At 33.6% G+C, this 23,992-nt stretch overlaps 2 protein-coding genes across 2 annotated transcripts; both read right to left on the bottom strand.

The window, feature by feature from the left end:
- Window positions 1–8,919: 8,919 nt before the first annotated feature.
- LOC141421749 (olfactory receptor 5M5-like) lies at window positions 8,920–9,830 on the bottom strand. The gene is given in 3 exon segments (XM_074069272.1): window positions 8,920–9,640; window positions 9,642–9,662; window positions 9,664–9,830. Coding segments are annotated over 3 exon segments (909 nt in total).
- A 5,393-nt stretch (window positions 9,831–15,223) lies between these two features.
- Window positions 15,224–16,147, bottom strand: LOC109676762 (olfactory receptor 5M5-like). Its single transcript, XM_074069280.1, has one exon. The coding sequence runs from the start codon at window positions 16,145–16,147 to the stop codon at window positions 15,224–15,226; it is 924 nt and encodes a 307-aa protein (XP_073925381.1).
- Window positions 16,148–23,992: the final 7,845 nt, after the last annotated feature.

Here is a 23,992-nt window from a genome sequence, read left to right on the forward strand (position 1 = left end):
ATGGTCTTATGTCTTCAGTTATTGAGTGAAGTATTTCTTTACCCTGGTTGTTTTGGACCAGTGACAGTTCTATAAGATATTGAAGGTCAAATTCTGCTGGTAAAAGCAGCAGAAAAGACTACCTGTACATGACATATTATTGGGAAACAGGGTTCAGCAAAGTTAAATTTCTCCTAAACACCTGCAGGTAAAATATAATTTTGCCAATTTGGACTTTTAAGGTAGAGACAAGCAATAAACAACAACTATAATGATCAGTTTCTTTTTAACAAAGTAACCTTGTAGGTGACTTAAAATCTGAATAAAGTTAGGGTATAATAACTGGTATTAGAAATATAATTGATACTCTTCATAGCTGGCTTCCTCTCTCTACTTCTTTGTACACACCCAAGAGAAAATATCTTCTTTCAGAACTTAAAATCAAGATTCCTGTCCCCCACTGATTTTCAAAGTCAAGATAATCCTGACTTTTAAAGCTGGTAAATGAATGTAACTGTAGTATAATTTCTACTTGACTCAAAAAAGAAAGTAAAAACACCAGGACTTACTTCTGGTTTGGTCAACCTCTGATAATGGAAGTATCTTGATGCCTCTATAAAATGTGGTCCTATTTATATAAAGAAGAGGGAGGTGGGGGGGGCCTCTTAAAGCAATTCTCAGAGAGACTGAGGAAAAGCAGAGATGGGTTTCACAATGGGAATCACCTTTCTTAACTTTAATTGGAACATTCTGGGATCATGAAGCAAATAGGCTGCCTTGGTCATATTTTGTATAATTTCAAACTTATCAGTGTTTATCTTACAAGCTCTGCAGAAGCACAGCCTTTTTCCTTAATTTTCTTTTCTAATGGGGTAAGAATATTTAACATAAGGTATAATTTCTCGATTCTTTTTGACAACTATAGACATTTCATATAAAGGGAATCTTACAGTATTTGCCTTTCTATGACTGACTTATAGTATAATGTCCTCTGGGTTTAATGACACTGTCACATGAAAATGTTCTAAGTATGAATAGTAATTTTATATATTTATATGCCACATTTTCTTATCCACATATCCATCATTGGCCATCTGAGTTTTTTGTCCATTTTTTATCTATTTTTAATAACAATGCACTGAACATAAAACTCAAAGTCCTGATTTCCATTCTTTTACACATATACCAAGAAAGTAGTATTCCTGGATGACATAGTAGTTATATTTTCAATTTTTGAAGCACCTCCATATATTTTCCATAGTCACTGTATCATATTGTATTGTCCCTAACCATCTGTAAGATTGTAACTCCTACACACACTCACCAACTTGAAAAGTTCACATATCCATGATCATTATACTTAAAGAAATTCAACACTACTGAGGAACATACCAGTTATAAAAATACCAGTCAAATCTATGGAAATCCATAAATGTATATATATAATATCTATTTATACATATAATATCTCTATCTATCTATCTATATTATATATTATATCTATTTACCCTGTAGTTTGTTCCCAGTACTTCCTTGGCCATATTGATTACTTTTCCAAGTTGGGAAGTCTTGGTTTTTGACCTTACAATCAGGATTTACTTCTAATTTTTCCCTTTGATTCACTGGGAGCAAGAAGCAGACCCTAAGCACTGACATATAAGCCTTCTCTCATCTCCTCTTGGCTAATAGTTAAACCAGCATCCAAGCGTAAATCATCAGTCATAGAAGACTTTAGAATCACTGGTTTTGACATGCCTTCTTTCTCTGTCCCTGCAACTTTGTTACTGCACTCAATTCCTGTGAATAACATGCTAAATAAAATATTTGGTTATTTTTGAGCATTCAGTTCTGTAGAATCAATAGGATTAATACAGAGAGACCATGTTCCCCAAGATGTTTGAAATGTGTGGCCAGTCTCCACTATCAGAAATAAGTCTCATAAATTAATGTAATGGGGCCAGAGTTAGTGCAGGTGAATTTGGTAATATCTGACATTCTCTATAAATCATCAATCTATGGTTCTATGATTCAAAATAAAGGAAAAAGAGGGTTTCCACTTTTAATTAAATGGATTTTTACTGATACATTAAAAATAAAAATTGTACATATTAGTGGGGTACTATGTGTTGTTTTGATATAAGTATCACTGTGGAATGTAAATCAAATTAAACATATCTACTTCCTCAAATATTTATCAGTTGTTTATGGTAAAAATAATCACAGTTATTCCCACTAGATTTTTGAGATATAAATAAGTTTAAAAATGACAAGAAATTTTTGTCTCCTTGCTTCTCAGAATGTGGGTGAAAGGATTCATCATGAGATCATCATTGAATAAATCACAGATCCTACTATCCCTTGGTCCATTGTATAGTTGGAGTTGGGGTACACATACGTGAGCATGAGGGCATCAGTGAAGAGGTCCTCACCATCATTGGAAAGTGTGGGTAGAGAAGATTGTGCTTCCCTTCACGACAATGGATGCTCAAGATGACAGTGAGGATGTAGAGATAAGAAATATGGACCATCTTGAAGCAGCTCAGTTCATCAAAACTGGAAAAAGAAAAAGTTACTTCATTGACATGTATGTCAGAATAGAAGAGTTTCTGGAGGGGTATCACAAAAAGAGTGGTTGATGATATTGAGCAACAGAAGGACAAACTGGAAGGCCAACTAGTGTGAACAGCAGCACTCATAAACCCTGTAAGATATATTGCCAATGCTACAAGAACACTGAGATTGGCAGGGGTGGATGTCATGACTTTGTAAATGACAAAGATGTCTATGAAACAGTCATAGCCTATAATAGCCAACAGGTTTCTTTCTATGGCAAGTAAGGAACCAAAATAGCAAATGAGTAGCACATTCATTAAGTGAAATGAATGTGTTCTTTTCTCAGGACTTTACTGGCGTTTTTAAGTTAATGACAGAAAGAACACAAATGAAAAGAGATAAGGAACTGAGGAAAACTACATTGGAGTGTGGATTCCTGAATGATCTTGAGAAGTAGGAGCATGCCAAGATTTCTGACCACAATGATCAGATACATGACTAGAAAGATCACCAAAAAGTACAGTTATTCTTGATGGTGATCCTTGAATCCCAAAAGAATGAATTTAGTCACTGTTGTATGATTGCTCATCCCTTTGTCTCAGAATGGGTGATTCCTTTACAGGGATACAAAAGGGACAAACAAAATAAATTGGAGAAATAAGCATACAAAAAAAATCAAATATTCATTCACTCTTCACAGATTACTTCTAAGATTTTCTGAGAACCTGTGAATTATAGCTCTGTATTTTTTATTGAATTAAAGAAGAAATGAGTCCTTATGTAAACTCATTAATGCATTTTATTTTAAAATGAATATATGTGCATGTGTCTGTGTATATTCGTGTGAGGTCTTTGGAGATTCATTCTTGTTAGTCCATAGCTTACCCTACTTCCCAATTTTTTTCACTTCCTCCCTGGATCCTACTGCCTTCAAGACTTTATCATTTTTTTCTTTTGCCTTCTTCGTGGCAATCAAAAATATGTATTGACACACTAAATATACTTTCCATATCCAATTCTACTTAGACTAGTTTCTTTTAAGCCTACCCTAACCAGGCTTTCCTTTCATCACTGCATGGAAACTACTCTTGAAAATTATTAATGGCCTTTACATTACTAAATCCAGTGGTCAATTTTAAATCTTCACCTTTCTTGATTTATCAATGACATCTGACATCAGTGATTGCTTAGTTTTTCTTCAATAACTTTCTTGTCTTGTACACCAGGACACAAGTCTTTCTATGTTTTCCTTCTATCATGTAGATTTCTCTTTCTCATTATTTGTCATATTCTTCCTTTCTCCTTGATTTTTGATTTTGAGTAGTTTGGTCCTTGATCCTCTTCTCATTTTTACTTCCATTCTTCTTTGGAAATATTATTTATTCTCAGACCTTAAAATATTATCTGAATATTACAACACCTCAATTTATACCTCCATCCCTCACCTCATTTCCAAACTCAAGATTTATAATTTATATGCTTACATCCCCATATGAATATCAAATAGCAAGTCAATATGACCAAATCTTATATCCTAATGTATTTTGCTAATTTGCTTCAAACATTGATTTCCCACCTCAAATTAATAAGAACTCAGTATGTTCGTTTGCTCAGAAGAAATTTTTGAAAATAGACAAATACGTATGGAAGCAATTCATATCACTGCTCACTCTCCCACATTCCAGAACCAGTCCATCAGGTAATTTTGTTATTTTTACCTAAAGTACCTTCAAATCTATAAGACAACTATCTCCTATCACTTCTGTTCCTACCACAATGGCACAGCTTAACATCATTTTTCAATTGGATTGAAATGCTGTTTTACACTGATCTTCCTGTTGCTAAAGCCTGCTAAAATCTTGCCTGTAAAATAACCACTTAAAATTTTTGCAACTTTTCTTTAATGCTGTTTAAAGATATGGAAACACACACACATACACACACACACACACACACACACCTATAAGTGGAATAAAGACATTAGTTATGGGAGAATTAAGACATGGTCAGTTAATTTCACAAACAATAGAAATGCTGCTTCTGAATCTGAGACTATTAATCTTGAGATTTAGTTTCTACAAAACACTCAGAAGTCTAACATCTGAACTATGGCAATGTAGAATTAAAATTTCATTTGATTCTTGATGAGTTAATTGAACTATTTTTATCTCCAGTGAGGTACTGCTTCCTGGGAGAGTAGGCATTTAAAGAACAAAATGTGTTTCATGTTTCGGGGGCTCCATTGAACACAGTATTGAATTAAATGAGCAGATATTATTAGATTCTCTAAACTTCAGAATGACTGTTAAAATACTATTCTATTCATTTCTTCTATCATACAGCTCTGATTTCATTAATTTATTCATTCACCCAAAATATTTAATCAGCTTAATTTATGGAACAGAAGAACTTTACTTCATATTGTAGGGTAGACAACAAAATCAAAGTTGATTTTCTTCATGCTACTTGTAATATGGACTTGGAGAAAGACAGCTTTTACTAGATGATATGAAATAGTAAAGGCCCTTGTAATCATCCACTCATTCCCAAACACCTTAAAAACTGAAATTCATTCTCTTCTTTAATTTCTCACACTAGCCCACATACATTTGTCTCCTTGCTATTTCTTTAAAAACCAAAGATCATTTTGCCTCAGAGCCTTTGTGTGTTCACTTTGAGTACACCTAGAAACTCTTCCACAAACATTCATGTGGTATTGTACCCATCCAATCTTTCTCAAATGTCATTTTTACAGAGAGCTCTACTGTCATACCATCACTTCCTATCAATGCTTGCTTTATTTTTCTCAATATACTACTATTATCCATGTGAACCATACCTATCTTCTGATTTGGGAACTGATCTTATTTGAGAGAGAAGAGAAGGATAAGCAAATAATAGGAAATGTTGAGGACACTTTACTAAGCATGTTAAACCACAAACAGAGAATACTTTAATGGTAGTTACCAAAATAAGTGACTAGACATAAGACTAAAAATATGCTAATTCACTTTTTTCTTTCACATTCTCCTATCACCACTATGAGAGGAAAGGAGTAAGTTTCATGAGCCTTTTGAAGAAGTGATGGATAGGTATGCTAGAGACAGACTCCAGGTGCTTGCATGCATTTTAAAGATATTTTCCACATAGATACTTGAAGAAAATATTCTAATGTAAGGTTCTAGATAACAAGCAGTTATGCTATTATTAAGATAATTTTTATTCATGAAAAAAGTAACAAATTGATCATAGAATAGAGATTTCATAAATGGAAGGATGCACATCTAAAAATTTGATACATGACAGTTTGCACTACAAATTGAATTACAAATATGTGTAAAGTATTCAAAACATGGAAAATTGATGATTTTCTTTAAACATTAAGATCTCATTCTGTTCTACAAGAATTAAAATAATAGAAAGAATAAAGTCCCTAATATGCAAAAGCAAGATCCTAAAATGTTGGAAGGATATATATCTTTACAAAAGGAAATAATTGGTTAAATATATGCAAAATACAACCAAAATTAGATTAATAAATTTGAACTATGTTAAATGAATAACTTTCACATCATCAATTATATCATTCACAAAAATGAAATCCAAGCTATAAATTGTTGAAAAAATCTGCACTGCACGTAACATTAAGGGATTGGTACCTAGTACATTATGCACAGGAAGTATTATAAGTGCATGCAATAAGGATAGAACACTCCTGGTGAAAAGTGGACAATGGATATGGACATACAACTGAAAACAGAGGAATCTTGATTAGCATCAATGCTTTTAAAACACTTAACTTTATTTGTAATGATAATATAAACTCAGGAAATGAAAATCCACATGGCCTACTTCAGATTGGGGAAAATTTAAGAAGTCTGAAAACTCCCCACATTGGCAAGAAAGTGTCTAATGACAACACTCACTTTTTGTTGGAAAGAATGCAAATTGCTTAAGCAATTGAAGACGAATAGTAAACATAAAAATGCTCATATCTTGTAATGAAAAATTATCAGCCTTCATTAGAGGAACTCTATCACAGCTATATGTTTAAAATTACACAAGCAAATTTGTCACTGGGTTTTCATGTTATCAAGAAAGTGGAAAGGTAATTTCTATCAAGAGTAGAATGAATAGGTTTTTCTGTCAATAAAAATTGTTGCTATGTGAATCAGCATAACTAAACCTAACAATGTTAGTGAAAGTTAAAATAATTACAGAAAGACAATACTTATTTTATTTTTATCAAGTTATAAACCCATCAAAATAATACTATATATTTCTATAGATAGATAATGGCAAATAACATAACTCTACACAGGGATAAGAACATTAAATTGTTTACCATGGAAAATGGAGAAAGAAAAAGAATCAGCTAGTGAGAAGTTGATTTCACAGTATCAAACTCTTTGAAATATCTGAAACAAAAGTTACAACATGTGAAAATTTAATGATTAATTGCACTTACAACAGGACTTGTTATATTATTCCCAATTTTTAGCTCTAGGTTGGAAATAGTTCATCAAAATAAATAAGAGAAACCCTAAATCAATTTAATGATATGGATAAATAGCAACTTAATCATATGTGGAAAATAATTTAATTTCCTAAGAGCAAACAGTGAAACAACAAAATGAATTATAAATCATTTAACATTATGAAAAAGAAACATTTCAAAAGACATGACAATAAAAAGAAAAAATGGAAAATGTATATATTTATATATATGTATACACACATTTGATCCTATATAGTAAGGAAGAGTTTTATCTTCAAGAAAAAAGTCTAAAATGAATAAGAACATACATGTGTATATATATATTATATATATTCACAATACATAGGTATATTATATATATTCACAATACATATATATATATATATATATATATACACAAGTTAAAAACAGGTAAAGGCTATGGATTAAACCCAAGAGAAATTTAAATAATTATTGAACAAATAAATGTGTTATATTGGTATGAATATCACACACTCAATGCACATTTATGTGGTTACAACATCAAATTCAGTCTGTTTAAAGAGAAAAGGCAGTGAAAATGAAAGAGGGGAAGAAAGGTGACAAATTAATGGCAATGCATAGTCCTTGATGAACACCAAACCCATTGAAGGGAAATTTGGCACTTCTATAAAATAACTAATGTATGAGGATTCCCTCTGGTTAGTCAGATAATTCAAAATATGTATCTTAGAGTAATAATCTGAGATATACCAAAATATTAATTTACCATACAATTTGTCTAAAGTTTTAAAAACAGAAAAACTCAACCACTATGATCCAAACAAAATACACTTCCAAAAATACTTTGGAAGTTATTTAGCTGTGTATCAGCCTAACGTATTGTCATTGCCATAGCACTTGGTTATTCTGCAGTTTATGAATCAGGGCTAACCTGGGCAGCATGGACAGAATCATGTGTTCTTTCCTGATTTTACAGAGCAGTAACATTGCTTCTGGCTTAGTCTTAGAATTTCTATGGTTTCTAAAAATATCAGAAATGCATAGTAAGTTCTGTATAATGAGCACACACACTAGAAAGCACAACATGTGAATTCTGAAGCACAAAAATAATCAAGGACACTGATTTATCAATTTAAAATGTTAAGTTATTTGTCAGATAATAAGTATATCTCACATACCTATGATCAGAAATACCTTCCTTTTTTCCTTCTTTTTCTTTCTACTTTTATTTTATCTTTTTTATATTTACTTACATGTGTATACATTGTTTGGGCACCTTCCTCCTCACACCCCTCCTCAGTTGCAGGTAGAACCTGCTTCCCCCTCTTGTTCTCTAATTTTGTTAAAAAGAAAATATAAGAGATAACAAGAAACACATATCGTTTTTGCTAGTTTGAGATAAAGATAACTACACAGAGAAATTCCTAGAGTTGCTTCCATGTACATGTGACTTGCAACCCACATTGGTACATCTCTGCCAGACCTCTTCACTACTTCCTAGCCCTCTTCCCATAGTGGCCTCTGCCAGTTTAAGATTACTTTATTCTCTCTTACACTGCGAGCATATCAACCACATTCAAATTTTAGGTTTCCTTTCCCTATTTCTCCCGTACATGTTCTCCCCTTAGTGTGTGACCCATGTCCAATAATATTACTGCATTTGTTTTAGGTCTATAATCCACATATGAGGGAGAACATGCGATTTTTGGCCTTCTGAACCTGACTAACTTCACTTAAGATCATGTTTTCTACTTCCATCCATTTACTTGTCAATGACAATTTTCATTCTTCTTTGTGGCTGAGTATAATTCCATTGTGTATAAATACATTTTCTTGATCCATTTGTCAGTTGTGGGGAATCTTGACTATTTTCATAGCTTGGATATTGTAAATAGTGCACTTTAAAGTTACTTTTGGAAAACTTTCCTTATTGCTCTCTTAACATCTTTATTTCTCAGACTATAGATGAAAGGGTTTAACATAGGACTCACAAAGATATAAAAAACAGCAACAATTTTCCCCTGTTCCACAGATGTCTCAGAAGGAGGCCTCAGATGCATGCAAAGCAGTGTGCAGAAAAAGATGGTGACAACCGTCAGGTGGGACCCACAGGTAGAGAAGGCCTTGAGCCTCCCCTCAGCAGGGCGCATGCGCAGAATGGTGATGAAGATGAAGATGTAGATGAGGATGATGGTGAGAAAACAGATAAGATTGGATCCAGGCACCACAAACATGGCAGTTTTTTTAACATAGGTGTCAGAGCAAGCAAGAACCATGAGAGGTGGGTCTGCACAATAAAAGTGATTGATCTCATTAGGTCCACAGAAGGACAAACGAAGCATCAGGATGGTCTGTATAAGGCCATTAACAAATCCATAAATATAAGGAGCACCAACAAGAGAGATGCAGGCACATCTGGACATTTTGCTACTGTATAACAGAGGCTTGCAGATGGCCATGTAGCGGTCATAAGCCATCACTGCAAGCATATAATAATCTGTGATCACCAAGGTAATGAAAAAGTGGAATTGCATAAGACACCCAATAAAGGAAATGATTTTTCTCTTGGATAAGAAATTCACCAGCATCTGAGGAATGACCGTGGTAGCATAGCAGAGATCCACAAAGACTGAGAAAGAAGTACATGGGTGTGAAGCTTTGAATCACTTCTGATTAAGAGAATCATGCTAACATTGCCGATTACAGTGATGAGGTAGATTACTAGGAACACCGCAAAAAGTACAAGTTGCAATTCTGCTCGAGCTGTTAGTCCCAGGAAAATAAACTCAGTCACCACTGTGTTGTTTTTCTTTAACATTATGTGTGCTTCGCCTCAAATAAATCCTAAAGAAAAGGAAGCAAAACGTATCTGGCTTTTCTCATTCATTCATAAACACCATCATGTCATCTGGTATTTCCTCCTCCTCTTTCAAGTTTATGAATGCATGTGGCATAAAGAAATAATGTAGTAAGCATATGATTGATTTTTAAATGTGAAATGGATATATATATATATACATATATATAAAAGAAGTCATATGTTAAATAGTTTCTTCCAGTCTGTATTACAAGCCTGTAATTACAGCCTATATTACAAGGTTTTCATGTAGGAATAATATTTATCTTTTTGAAAGTATTTTTATTTGTTCATTTTCACTTTCCTTGAATACATGGATAGAAACACTGCTGTCCTTAGAAATTACAACTCTTTGTTTTAAAAGGCAGCTTTGGATGTGGTAGGCCAGCTATCACCATTGAAACTTCTCTGTTTTTCACAGCTGAATAAACTTGAGGAAGTTAACTCAGAAATGGTGCAATATCTCTATACAACTAGGATCTATCTTCCCTTCTCAACCCCAAATCATTCAAAATTATCCCTTCACTCCTTATATATGCTCATCTTCCTCACTCTAGTCCATGTCAGGTGATCCTCATACCAAGAAATAGTTCTTAACTTTTATGAAAAGCTCAAGATCTCATTTGTTTTAAGTATTTATTGCCACATTGCAAATAATTGGGTTGAGGAAAATAAATCTTAATTTTTTCTATGCATTCATATATATGTATATACAAAGACATAAATAATAATTATAGATATATATAAATTGATATATATGTTCATGTATACTGTTTGTGTCAAATGGTCATGAGGGAAAATTGTTTAAATAAAACCATACTGTATCAATGGTATGATGGGGCAATAATGAAAAAAAATTGACAACCAAATCTTCAAATGATTTGTTATATGTCTACCTCATTCTAATACTTGTGAAATTTTTCAAAAATCCTATAGCTTAAATTCAATATATGTCTCTTAAAACATAAACTTTTTAGATCTTGGTGAAATAATGCTATAATAATTACATAACTAGGACAGTACTTAGGATAATATCTATGTGGGCACAGTGGTGGCATTGTTTAACCCAGCTACAAAGGAGAGGTAGGCATGAGGATCATGAATTGGATTCCAGTCTGGGCAAAGTTAAGGTAATCCTTTCTCAAAAACAAAATATGAAACCAAAAGGCTAGGGCATGGCACAAATGGTAGTGCGCTTGCCAAGCATTTGCCAAGCCCTGAGTTCAATCCCCAGCTCCAGAAAAAGAAAAAGAAAAATACAATTAAGTTCATTCCTCCAATTTTTAAGCAGAATAAAACTGACCATAGAGACTATCATGGAAAATTGACATCCTTCTTCAATGACATATACCCACTTATAGTGCTGTTTTCCTTTTTTTAAGCTCATAAAGCCCATCTGAACTTAATCATAATATTGCCAAATAATCAAATACACTGTTGGTGCTGGAATGGTATTTTTAATAACTTTATTTATTGAAATATTAATCAAGATTCAAATAACTACCATCTCCATCAGCTTTTCACTATTGGAAATGAGATAATGCAAGAAATGAGCAACCCAAATATGTTAACTGAGTGCTTTATGTCAATGTCTCTTCTTTTAAGGAAAAAAATCACAAACAAGCTATAAAACAGTCAGTGAAATCTTCAAAAATATTTTTGGCATGTAGTACACACTTAAAATGTTGAAGTCTCTGATATTTTTATGGTGAAAAATGCAGGTCTAATAAAGAACAATATTATACATCAAAGCCTAAGCTTCTTAGAAACAAGAACCATAGCCAATCTGTGGATAAAGAAAAATAGATGTTGTAGCTAAGTGCTTCCTCAACTAGAAATAGCCAGCAATACTGATAGAGTTAATGTCCCTATTGGTCTAGGTCCTTTTCCATTATTAAATAACACTCTAGTGTATAGTGTCATAAACACTATATCCTGAGAATATTAGTAGCATTTTAACAAATATATTTGCTAATTTATCAAATTATGATTCACACCAATTTTTATCAATTAAAATATTTATTTCTAGATTTACTAATTTAAAAGTACTATGGTTAATCCTACCTTGGCAGGAGAGTGATTTCAGGATGCTAGAATCAATATGAAGAAACTGCAGAGTTTATAATGGAATTGTTTCATAGAAACCAAATCCCAATGGTTCAATTATTTCTTTGAGAAAATAATTTAGATAATAAAAAAACCACTATATTCCTGTTCTGAAAATCCTAAATAGTGAAGGGCATGAGTTTAGCTTATTTTGTAATGTCAGTAGGGAATCAAACCTTAAAGAACGATGAAACAATGGGAATTATTATTCAGATTATGCTGAATGCCCTTTATTGCTTCACTTAGAAATTGTAAAAAACCATAACAAATAGAGAGCATGACAGAGGGAAAACAATTTTGGAATCCACAAAACATTGGAAAACCAATGAATATTTCTTGAACTAGCTACTGATCTTGAGCTGTGTAGTTATTTTTAATTGAAATACTAATACATAGCTACAGGACCACTGTATCTTGATAGACAATACAGGTGTGCTATGGACTCTCTCCTTGCCCATCTCCTCCCACCCAGATCCATTGTCTCTTGCTTTGTATCCTTGAAGTTACATACCCCATAGTACATCTTCTTTGATATTTGATTTAAAACTGATTTTGGACAATGGGAGGAACCATGAAGAGGTGAGGAATGGAAGAGAGAGGAATTGCTTTGTTTCTTTCTTATTCACTTCTTTTTTCAACATGAACACACTACAGTGGTGCTATCCATCTATGAAGGACTCATTTTGGATATTTCTTCTTGAAGAAGTAGGCAAGAGATTTTCTGACTCCAACTCTCACTGGGTTCTGGCGAAAAGAGCTACTGCTCTTGTTTCCTCAAGCCTTTTGTTTTCTGCCATTAACCTCTGCAATTACATTATCACATTAGATTTTTTCACCCATTTGAATAAACCAAATAGATTGAATGACAGTTACAGAATGTCACAATAAAAAGTATAGGAAAAGTGTTGTGCGTGCATGTGTTTCAATTGTATCAGGATGTTTGATCACCATGACTGAAGCGTTTTTACTCTTTGCATACCTATGGCAACAGGTATATCAGGTTTCTCTATTCTCATCTCAGAAAAAACAAAAACAAATAAAAAGTCTAATTATTATATTACTTGGTTCCTTAGGTCAATACGTAATGATGTATTACATGAACATATGAACTCTAGATTTCCGTTAACGAGAAGCTTTGAACTTAGAATAGTCAGTGATTTAAATCATCTCGTAGTTGATTTTTCACTTTAGGCAATTTCTATTCAGTTATATTGTAATCTTCTTCCCTTTAAGTGACTTAAGAGGCCTCCTACTAGTGTGAAACAGAAACTTAAATCAGCATCCATTACCTGGTGCTAATTTTTGGCCTCTAATCTACCTCCAGGTTACTATTTTCCCTGCTGTCATCCACCATGACAAGTGCATCTCAAAATCATTTCTGATTCCTGGCCAGACATAACCTGCAAGATTCCTGGATGACACAGCTGTACCTTGGTCCTCACAGGGATTATGGACTCCTTTAGATTGCCCCTTATACATGTTCAGAACTGACCCGGGAAGTCCACTGTGTAGTATGTAAATTCATAGTATAACACATCACATTCAGGAATTCTTGAATACTGTCATACTCATATAAAATTTGGAAATACGAATATTTGTGGAAATTTTTAAAATATAATTCTATCCATGGCACATGGAAACAAAAGAAAGTATGGGACATCCACTCAAGCCCAAGTAAAAACTTTTTAAGTAACATAAGTGCAAACATATCAAGAGGTTGACCCAGGGATAAGTCATAGGGCAGGAAGATTGGGTCAGTTTGTCACTGAGTGATCGTCAATATCCTTAAAACATCTTTTTCTCTTTCTTCCCCATTTATTAGTATACCCATGCTGAAGGTTCGGTCTTTCAGGTTTTATTTCCTCTCTGTCATAATCTTCATTTTTTTATGTTAAGCAATAATGGTGAATGAAGTTCAGGAAAAGATTTAGTCATATGAAATATACAATGCTATTTTATCTTTTATTATTGCTCATAATACTATTATGACTCTAACACAAAAATACCAGGACTTTATTTCAAAGCCCAGGCTGACTTCAATGCTGTGATCCTCTTGTCTCTGCCAGCCATGTTCCAGGGATTTTGTGTGTGTGGCATTATACACAGCTATCGTGATTCCCTCTAAAGATTGAATTTATAATGTTCCTCCAGACTTGGAAAACTAGGAAGAATAAAGTCTTTAATATGCAAAAGCATGACCCTAAAACATTGGAAGAAAACAAAGGAGACATCTTTACAAAGGAAAATGACTATTTACACAATACATCCAATGTAAAACTGTAAGGAAATCAATAAATCCAACCTTCATTTTGCTCAGTTGTACAGTCCTGGCCCACTGAGCATGAGTTCCTTCATTCCAATTCCACCATTACATCTATGTACAAATATAAATCTATAGGAAAACATAAATATCTTTATCTCTATCTTATCTTTAAGAAAGAATTCAAGAATGAATAAAAAGAAACATTATAATTTTAAAATAGACAAATCAAAGGTTGTGGATATGTTATAAATGAATTTGAATGGGCAGCAGACAAATGAAAGCATTTCACTGCAGTGAACTTTACACACATAAATAACTATACATTAAAATGGCTAAAACAGCTAATGCACTCTATTTAAAAAGGACAGACAATTGTAATCAAAAAGAGGAGGAGAAAAACCATATTGATAGGAATGAAATTGTGTTAACAATCACAAAATTCTTTAAAGGGAAATTTTTGACATTTCTACACTCCTAATATATTCCAATAGATCATTTGAAAGATATATCTTAGAGTAATAATCTGATATATACCCCTCAATTTTTAGCTAACATATAATTTGAATGAACTTTTAGAAGTTCACCTATTATGGTTGAAAGTTCTTGGAAATAATTTGGAGGTTAATAAGCACAATACGAATGTTTTGAATTACAGTGACCATAGCCTTTGGAAAGTCCATCTTCTATAACATTGTATCAGTGTGAGTACCATGGATGGAATCAGCTGTTTCACATTGCTTTTATCCAGCAGTAGCAATGCTTATGTTCTACTCTTCTAATTTCTATGCTTTTTTAAAATAAAATTTACAGATACAGCACTGTAAACTCTTACCACTGAGCACAAATTATAAGTGCTATGTGTGAATTATGAAAGGCAAAAAATGATCAATGAGAGAAAGTGATTAACAAATTTAAAATGCTCCTTAATTTGTCCAATAATAAAGATATTTTACATATCTCTGACCATATACACCTTAATCAATAGTTACTTTTGGGTAACTGTCCTTATTGCCTTTTTAACATCTTTATTCTTCAGGCTGTAGATGAAAGGTTTTAACATAGGACTCACAAAGATATAAAAAACAGCAACAATTTTCCCCTGTTCCACAGATGTCTCAGAAGGAGGCCTCAGGTACATGCAGAACAGTGTCCCATAAAAGATGGTGACAGCTGTCAGGTGGGACCCACAAGTAGAAAAAGCCTTGCGCCTCCCCTCAGCAGAGCGCATGCGCAGAATGGTGATGAAGATGAAGACGTAGGAGAAGAGGATGATGGTGAGAGAACAGGTGAGGTTGGATCCAGCCACCACAAACATGGCTGTTTCTTTGACATAGGTGTCAGAGCAAGCAAGGACCATGAGAGGCGGATCTGCACAATAAAAGTGATTGATCTCATTAGGTCCACAGAAGGACAAACGAAGCATCAGGATGGTCTGTACAAGGCTATTTGCAAATCCATAACTATAAGGAAAAGCAACAAGAGAGATGCAAGCACATCTGGACATTTTGCTACTGTATAACAGAGGCTTGCAGATGGCCATGTAGCAGTCATAAGCCATCATGGTGAGCATGTAATGGTCTGTGATACCCAGGGAAATGAAAAAGTTGAATTGTATGAAGCACCCAATGCAGGAAATAGTTTTTCTTTTGGATAAGAAATTCACCAGCATCTGAGGAGTGACCATGGTAGCATAGCAGAGATCCACAAAAGCAAGATGACTGAGAAAGAAGTACATGGGAGTGTGAAGCTTTGAGTCACTTCTGATTAAGAGAATCATGCTCACATTGCCTATTACAGTGATGAGGTAGATGACTAGGAACACCGCAAAGAGTATAGGTTGCAATTCTGCTGGAGCTGTCAGTCCCAGGAAAATAAACTCAGTTACCACTGTGCTGTTTTTCCTTAACATTTTGTTTGGCTTCAAGTAAGTCCTAAGGTGAAGGAAATAAAATGCATTTGGTTTTTGTCATTCATTTATTACCCCCATTGTGTTATGTGGCATATAGAAATGGCTTAGGAAGCATAAGGTTAATATTTTAAACATATAAATTAATATGTGCTCATATATATATGTATGTGTATATATATATATATATATATATATATATATATATATATATATGGACACATGTATAGGCAATCATATTTTACATGGTTTTGTGCCAGCCTTTCTTATTAGAATATTTATTTTTTGCATATTTTCACCATGTTTTTTCATTTACATTTTCCTTGAACATCTGGGCAGAATTCACAGAGCTGACTGAACTGGGGAAGTAAAGCAGAGGTATGGTGTACATCCCTAAAGACCTCATATCTTTTTATCTGCACCTCTGAACCCAAGATGACTTTCCAGCTGTTCCCTCATTCTGAAGTGTATGTTCATTTTCCTCACTCTAGTCCATGACAGGGAGTCCCTATTCCAATAAACCTTTCTTAACTTTTAAGAATCAGCTCAGGATCTTTTTTATTTTGTACATTTTTACCAAGGTGGACAAACATTTGTTTTAGTGGAAACAAAAGTAAATCTTAACTATTTCTATATATACAAAAAATACATATGCATGTGTGTGCATTTACATGATACATGTATGTACAAAGGACATTAAATGATATGCATATGCATATAGGTATACACATACACTTATATTGATGGTGTTAAAACATAATATATCAAAGTTTCTGGTGGTGTGATGGGACAAAAATTTAAAAGTCAATGAACAAAACCAAATGATTTGCTGTTTCACTATCTCATTCTAACACTTGCAAAAAATTTTTAAATGATCTAGCATAAATTCGATGTAGGCTTCTTAAATCATAAAATATATATTCTTTTTAATGGTGGTGATACAATATTAATATCAATTTTATAACTGAGACAGTGTATAAGACATCATGCCAAATGACACAGTGGCACATACCTTTAATCTATGCTACTTAGGGGAAAGAGACAGGAGACAGTAAACTTGAGACCTACCTGGGCAAAGTGAGGCACACCCTATCTAAAAAACAAACAAACAAATAAAATAAATAAATAAATAAATAAAATAAAAATAGGGCAGGGAGAGTGACAACTGTAGACTTCTTGAATAGCATGCATGAGATCCTGGGTTCAAAACCAGCCGCACAAAAAAGAAGATAAGATGTGCCCCATCCAACATTTGGAATGACCAAAAATGGACCTGGAGATCAGGATGAAAAATTGGCATCTTCCTTCAATATCATGTACCTGATTATGATTATGTTATAGTGCCTCTTTTCCAATGACTACCTATCACAGATAGAAGCAGGTCACTTTGAAAAGCAAGTTATAAGCAGGTTACACACACCCACAGGAAATTAATGTGAGTCAGCTCCCTGTATAGCTATCCTTATCTCAATCAGCAAAAACACTTGTTCCTTCCTACTATTGCTTATACTCTCTCTTCAACAAAATTAGAGATAAGGGCAAAATAGTTTCTGCTGGGTATTGAGGGGGTGGGGGGAAAGGGAGGGGGTGGGGTGGGTGGTAAGGGAGCGGGTGGGGGCAGGGGAGAGAAATGACCCCAGCCTTGTATGCACATATGAATAATAAAACAATTAAAAAAAAGAAAAGCAAGTTATAAATCTGTCATCCAAGGTATCTTGTTCATTGTGTTATCCCATTCTGCACATGAGGAGTTTAGACTTGTTACCTATGATAATAAGATGCAAGACAAGCTGGTACCAGTGGCTCACACCTGTAATCATAGCTACTGAGGAGGCAAAGATCAGGCGGTCTGTGGTTTGAAGCCAGCCACAGGCAAATAGTTGTTGAGTCCCTAACTTGAAAATACCTAGTATAAAATAGGGCTGGTAGAGTGGCTCAACTGGTAGACTGTCTGCCTAGCAAGCATGAGGCCCCAAGTTCAAGCCCAGTCCCACAAAAAAAAAAGAAGAAAAATGAGTCAAACTCAATGAAATCCTAGTTTATGTTTTTTTTTTGCTCATGAGGTCCGAACTGAATTTAATCATACTATTACCAAATAAGCTAATACTCTTGCTGCTAGAATGGTATTTTTAATGGTTTTATTTATTGAAATATTAATTAAGATTCAGAACAACCAATTTGAGTTGCAATACACATGTGCATGGAAGCAACATTGGGAATCTTTCTGTATACCTGTCCTTATCTCAAGCTAGCAAAACTGCTATGACTTTCTTATTATCTCTTATGTTTTCTCTTCAACAAAATGGGAAAAGAAGGCAGAACAGGTTCTGCCTGGAAGTGAGGGGGTGGGGGAAGGGGGAAATAGGGGACGGGGAGAGATGGTACAAAGAATGTATGCACATATGAATAAATGAATAAAAAATTTTAAAAGATTTAAAATAACCCATATTGCCCTCCATTTTTCACTGTAGGAAATGAGCTAATATAGTAATGAGCATTCTAGGTACATTAATCAGTGCTTTATGTCAATAGCTTTCCTTTTAAGAATAAAAAACACAACATCCTACAGAGGTTAAGCCAGAAAATTCTGAAGGAATTAAATCAGTGAAATCTAAAATATTTCTGGTATGTATGAACACTTAAAACACTTAGCCGCTGTTATGGTGAAAGATGCAGGTCTAATAAACAACAAGATTCTGAGTCAAAAGCATCAGCCTCTTAGATACAAGGACTGTAGCCAGTCTGTGGTTATAGAAGCACACATGCTGTAGATAGATGCTTCCTCACTGGAAGCACCCGACAGTGTTGATGGAATTAATGTCCCTATTGGTCCAGTTCCCTTCCCATTATATAAATAACTCTAGTGTACATTTATTCATGAGTATTGTACTCTGAGAACAATAGTAGCATTCTAATAGAGACATCTGCTCACTTATCAGATTAGGTTCGTACCAATTTCTTTTATTAGTTAAAATATCTATTTCTGAATTTCAAAATTTAAAATAACTATGGTTAATCCTACCTGAAACAGGACAGTGATTTCATAATGACAGCATCAATATAAAGAACCTGAAGAGTTTATAACAGAATGATCTCATAGAACCCAAATCCGTATGGTTCAATTATTTCTTGCAGAAAGTAGTAACATTACAAACAACTACTGTTTTCCTATTGTAAAAATGTTTAATTAACTAAGAACGTGAGTTTAGTCTGCTCTTAACTGTTTTTAAGGACTCAAATCCCCAAAGAATTATGAAGCAATGGGACTTATTATTTACGTTAGGTTATGCTGAAAGTCACATTTTTTTAAACTTGGGAATTGTTTACAAGCTATAAAATAAAATAGTGCATGGTAGAGGGAAAAATTTTTGGAGCCTGTAAAATATTGAAAAATCAATTGTTGCCTTAACTAGTTATTTACTGATTGATGATTGCACACTTTTATTTTTAATGGAAACAATAATTCATAACTATAGTAATATTGTGTTTCTCTAGATAATATGGGGTGCTGGGGATTCACCCTTTGCTACTAATGGGCATCATGACATTTTCATAATGGATACATTGTATGTCAATCACATTCACTCCATTACCCTATCTCATACCCTGCATGTTTGTGCAGGTGCCCTTCAAATACTTTGTCTTCTACATTCATGTGTTTCCTTCTAAATCTACATTCCACATATTAGAGAAAATGTCATTTATTTCTGCGTCTGGATTATTTTGCTTAATCTAATCTACACTTTTATCAATTTTCATGCAAATAGCATAATTTCATTCTTCATTATGACTAAATCATACTCTAATGTGTATATATAGCACAATCACTTAATTCATTTATGTGTTGATGGGTACCTCGGACGATTCCAGGCCTTGGCTATTGTGACTTGTGCCTCAATAAACATAGGTATACAGTTATCTCTATCATATAATGACTATGATTCTTTTGGGTATATGGCCAGGGATAATATACCATGGTATATAGTATTTCTATTTTTGTTTTTTTTTTTTGAGGAACATCGATGTAGATTTTTAGAGTGAATGCATTAATTTACATTCCCACAGAAAGTATAATGGTTCCATTTCCTTTTTGTCCTGCATTCTCTCCAGCATTTGTTTTTATTTTCTTGACGATAGCCACTCTGACTGGGGTGAATGTAATTTCATGTGGTTTTGATTTTCATTTCTATTTCACTTAACAATGTTGAACATTTTTTCATGTATTTATTAGATATTGATACTAATATTGATATTGATTTGAGAACTGTCCATTCAATTCATTTGCCCATTTGTCAGTTGGTGCTTAATATTTTGAGTTATTTATATATTCTGCATTTTAATTCTATGTCATATGTACAGCTGGTAAATATTTTATACCATTCTGTAGACTTTTCTCTCTGCTGATTATTTTGTTTAGTTTTTGATCTGCACAAGCTTTATAATTTGATGTAATTATATTTGTCAATTCTTGCTATTATTTCCTGATTTTCTGAACAATTGGATACTATTCAGAAATTCATGGCATATATATTTGTGTGTGTGTGTGTGTGTGTGTGTGTGTGTGTGTGTGTGTGTATCTAGTAGTGTTTGCGGTTTCAAAGTTTCAAGTCTTACATTAAGATCCTTGATCAATTTTAAACATATTTTTGTACAGGATGAGAGATGAAGGTCTCATTTCAGCTTTCTACATGCATCCATCCAGTTATCTCATCACCAAATTTTGAAGAGGCTTTTTGTCAACATAGATTTTTGGCACCTTCTTGAGAATCAGGTAGCAATAGCTGCATAGGTTTATTTAAGTGTCCCATATTCTATTGCATTATTCTATTCTGGTTTTGAGTCAGTGCCATGATATTTTTGTTATTATGGCTCTGTAGCATAATTTAACCTCAGGGGTTGTGGTAACTCCTGGATTGCTCTTTTTTGCTCAGGGTTGTTTTGGACCATTGGCATTTATTGTGCTTCCACATGAATTTTAAAGCTATTATTTTCTATTTTTTTGAAGTATGTCATTGAAATTTTGATGGAAATTGGATTGAATCTATAGATCTCTGTCAGTAATATAGCTATTTTCTCAGTATTTTTTGGCCAACTAAAGGAGAATAATGGAGGGGTGAATTCAACTAAGATATATTATAAGAACTTTTGTAAATGTCACAGTGCATATCCAGCACAACAATAATAAACAATTTCATTCTTCATATAATTTTATTTATAAAGTTCTTTTATCTTCTTTGTTATGTTTATTCCTAGTGATTTTGTTGTTGTTTTGTGACTATTGTAAATAGGATTGTTTCCTGATTTCGGTCTCAGCATGTTTATTATTGAAATATAAAAAAAGTTTGTGATTTTTGTATGTTGACTTTGCATCTTAGTACTTTACTGTAAATGTTAGGCTGACCTAATAGGTTTCTGGTGGGGTGTTTAGGCAGGGTCTTTAAATGTTTAAGTGTATAGAGTGCTGTAATTATTTATCATATCACCTACAATGTTGACTTTTCCTTTCTTATATGCAAATTTCTTAATGGAAGCAATGCTAGGAATCTGCCTGTATAGCTATCCTTGTCTCAAACTAGCAAAAATGCCATGTTTTTCTTATTATTGCTTTTGTCTTTTCTTCAACAAAATTGAAGAAGAGGGCACCCAAAACATGAAAGCATTTGATGTCCCTACTCCAGAGGAAGTAATACAGAAACCTTAAAGCAACAGAAGTTAACGTGAGAAGGGGATCAAGAACCAGTGTAAAGATCAGTTAGAGATGAATCAACATGGGTTGTAATACACGTGCACATGAAAGCAGTGCTAGGAATATTTCTGTATAGCTATCTTTAACTCAACTAGCAAAAAAGCTTTGTCTTCCTTATTATGCTTATGTCTTTTCTTCAACAAAATTAGAGATAAGGGTAAAACAGGTTCTGCCTGGAAGTTGGTGGGGGAGAGGGTGGAGGAGGGATGCAGGGGGGAGAAATGACCCAATGTATGCACATGTGAATAAATGAATAATTAAAAAAAAAGAAGGCAGGACAGGTTCTGCTTGGAAGTAGGGAGTTGAGGGGAAGGGAGGGGCAAGGGAGAGAAATGGTCCAAACAATGTATGCACATATGAATAAATGAATAAATAAACCAAAAAATACTTGAAAATTGAATTCAATAATACATTAAAAAGATCACACACCATAATCACTTTGGTTTTATTTCAAGGATGCAGAGATGTTTGCACATATGCAAATCAATACACATTAAATCAGGAAAATATATTACATAATAGCTCAATAGATTCAAAAATAATATTTTTAAAAATTCAACATCCCTGCATGATTAAAAACCCTCAAATAGCTAGGAATAATAGGAACATACCTCAACTGAGTAAAGGCTATTTATAATAAACATATAGACAGCATTATACAAAACAAGGAAAACCTGAAATCATTTCCTCTAAAAATACGAGCAAGATGTATATATCCTCTCTCTATATGTATACTGTTACTCAATATAGTGAGTGCCTGAATTAGTCAGTGCAAAAGAGTCTATCCATTATAAATGTTCAGTACACTGATGGCTTGCACCTAAAAATACTCATGAGATGACAGTAGATGTCCCCCTAATAGAGTTGCAAATCTGTGCACTAATTTAAACAAAATGGACTAGGGCCATGGCTCAAGGAGTAGAGTCCTTGCCTAGAAAACACAAGGCCCTGGATTCAATCCCCAGTACTACAAGGGAATAAAAAAACTTTGACATAAACATACTTCAACTAACTGTGAATCATGTGAAACTCAGTTTCCTAAATAGCTTTAATCCTGGCAAACGAGCATAAAACAGCAATTATCTTTGTTTTGCATTTAAAATCTTTTTAAATATAATGTACATAAAATGAGAAGTAGTCTATAAATTGTCTATTGTGCTTTGCTCTTCCACAGAATTCCTAGCTAGTTGAACTGATATGTGGTGAAATTAGATTTTAAATGTTGCTTTTCCTAGTGAATATGCTACAAAAACTAATAGCATCCAATTTAAGTTTAGGAAAAGTCAAGATGCAATGTCATCTACCTAAACGATGTGTAATGCTTACAGTGCTAAAGTTGACAATAAAAAATTAATTGTAAGGTCATCAGCAGTAGTTCAATTACTATATAATTTGTGAACAAATTGAAATTCAAAGAGTTTACTAATTCAAATTCAAAGCACTATAATAGGCTGGGGTCACTCAAGTGATAGAGCATCTGTCTAGCATGAGAAAAGCATTGAATTTAAATTTCAGTACCATAAAAAAATAGATGCTACAACGGACACAACTTACCCCTTTAAGTTAGGAAATGTGATTACTTTTATGGAGGTGAGGGGATTGAGATAGTGTCTTATTATCAAACTTGCTATGTAGTCCAGGCTGGCATCAAATTAGAGATCCTCCTGCCTCTGGCTCCTGAGTGTGAGAATGACAGGTGTGCACTACAACAGCAGGCAGGAAAAAGAATTCTTAACCAAACATAAAAACGTAATTAATTCTAGCTAATGTTTTTAATGAAGATTTAAGAATAGATTTACTTTATGATAATTATAAGATTAGAATTTTTATTCATTTGAATGAACCAAGTAGACAGAGAGGCATTTCCAGAATGATACGATAAAGAATATAGGCAAGGTTGTGGATTTCTTTTTTTTCCAAGTATTTCAGGATTTTTGCCCACCATGGTTCATACTTTTGTTACTCATTGCATGTTTATGGTAAAAGGTTTACCACTGTTTTAGATGTTTCTCCTTTCATTTTAGAGGAAATTACAAAGAACAAATAACTTTAATTCTGTTCCATTGGTTTTCATATTTATTTTTGTGCCAGTACCATTCAGT

The sequence above is a fragment of the Castor canadensis genome, chromosome 1 (assembly GCF_047511655.1).
Source record: "Castor canadensis chromosome 1, mCasCan1.hap1v2, whole genome shotgun sequence".
Taxonomy (NCBI): Eukaryota; Metazoa; Chordata; class Mammalia; order Rodentia; family Castoridae; genus Castor; species Castor canadensis.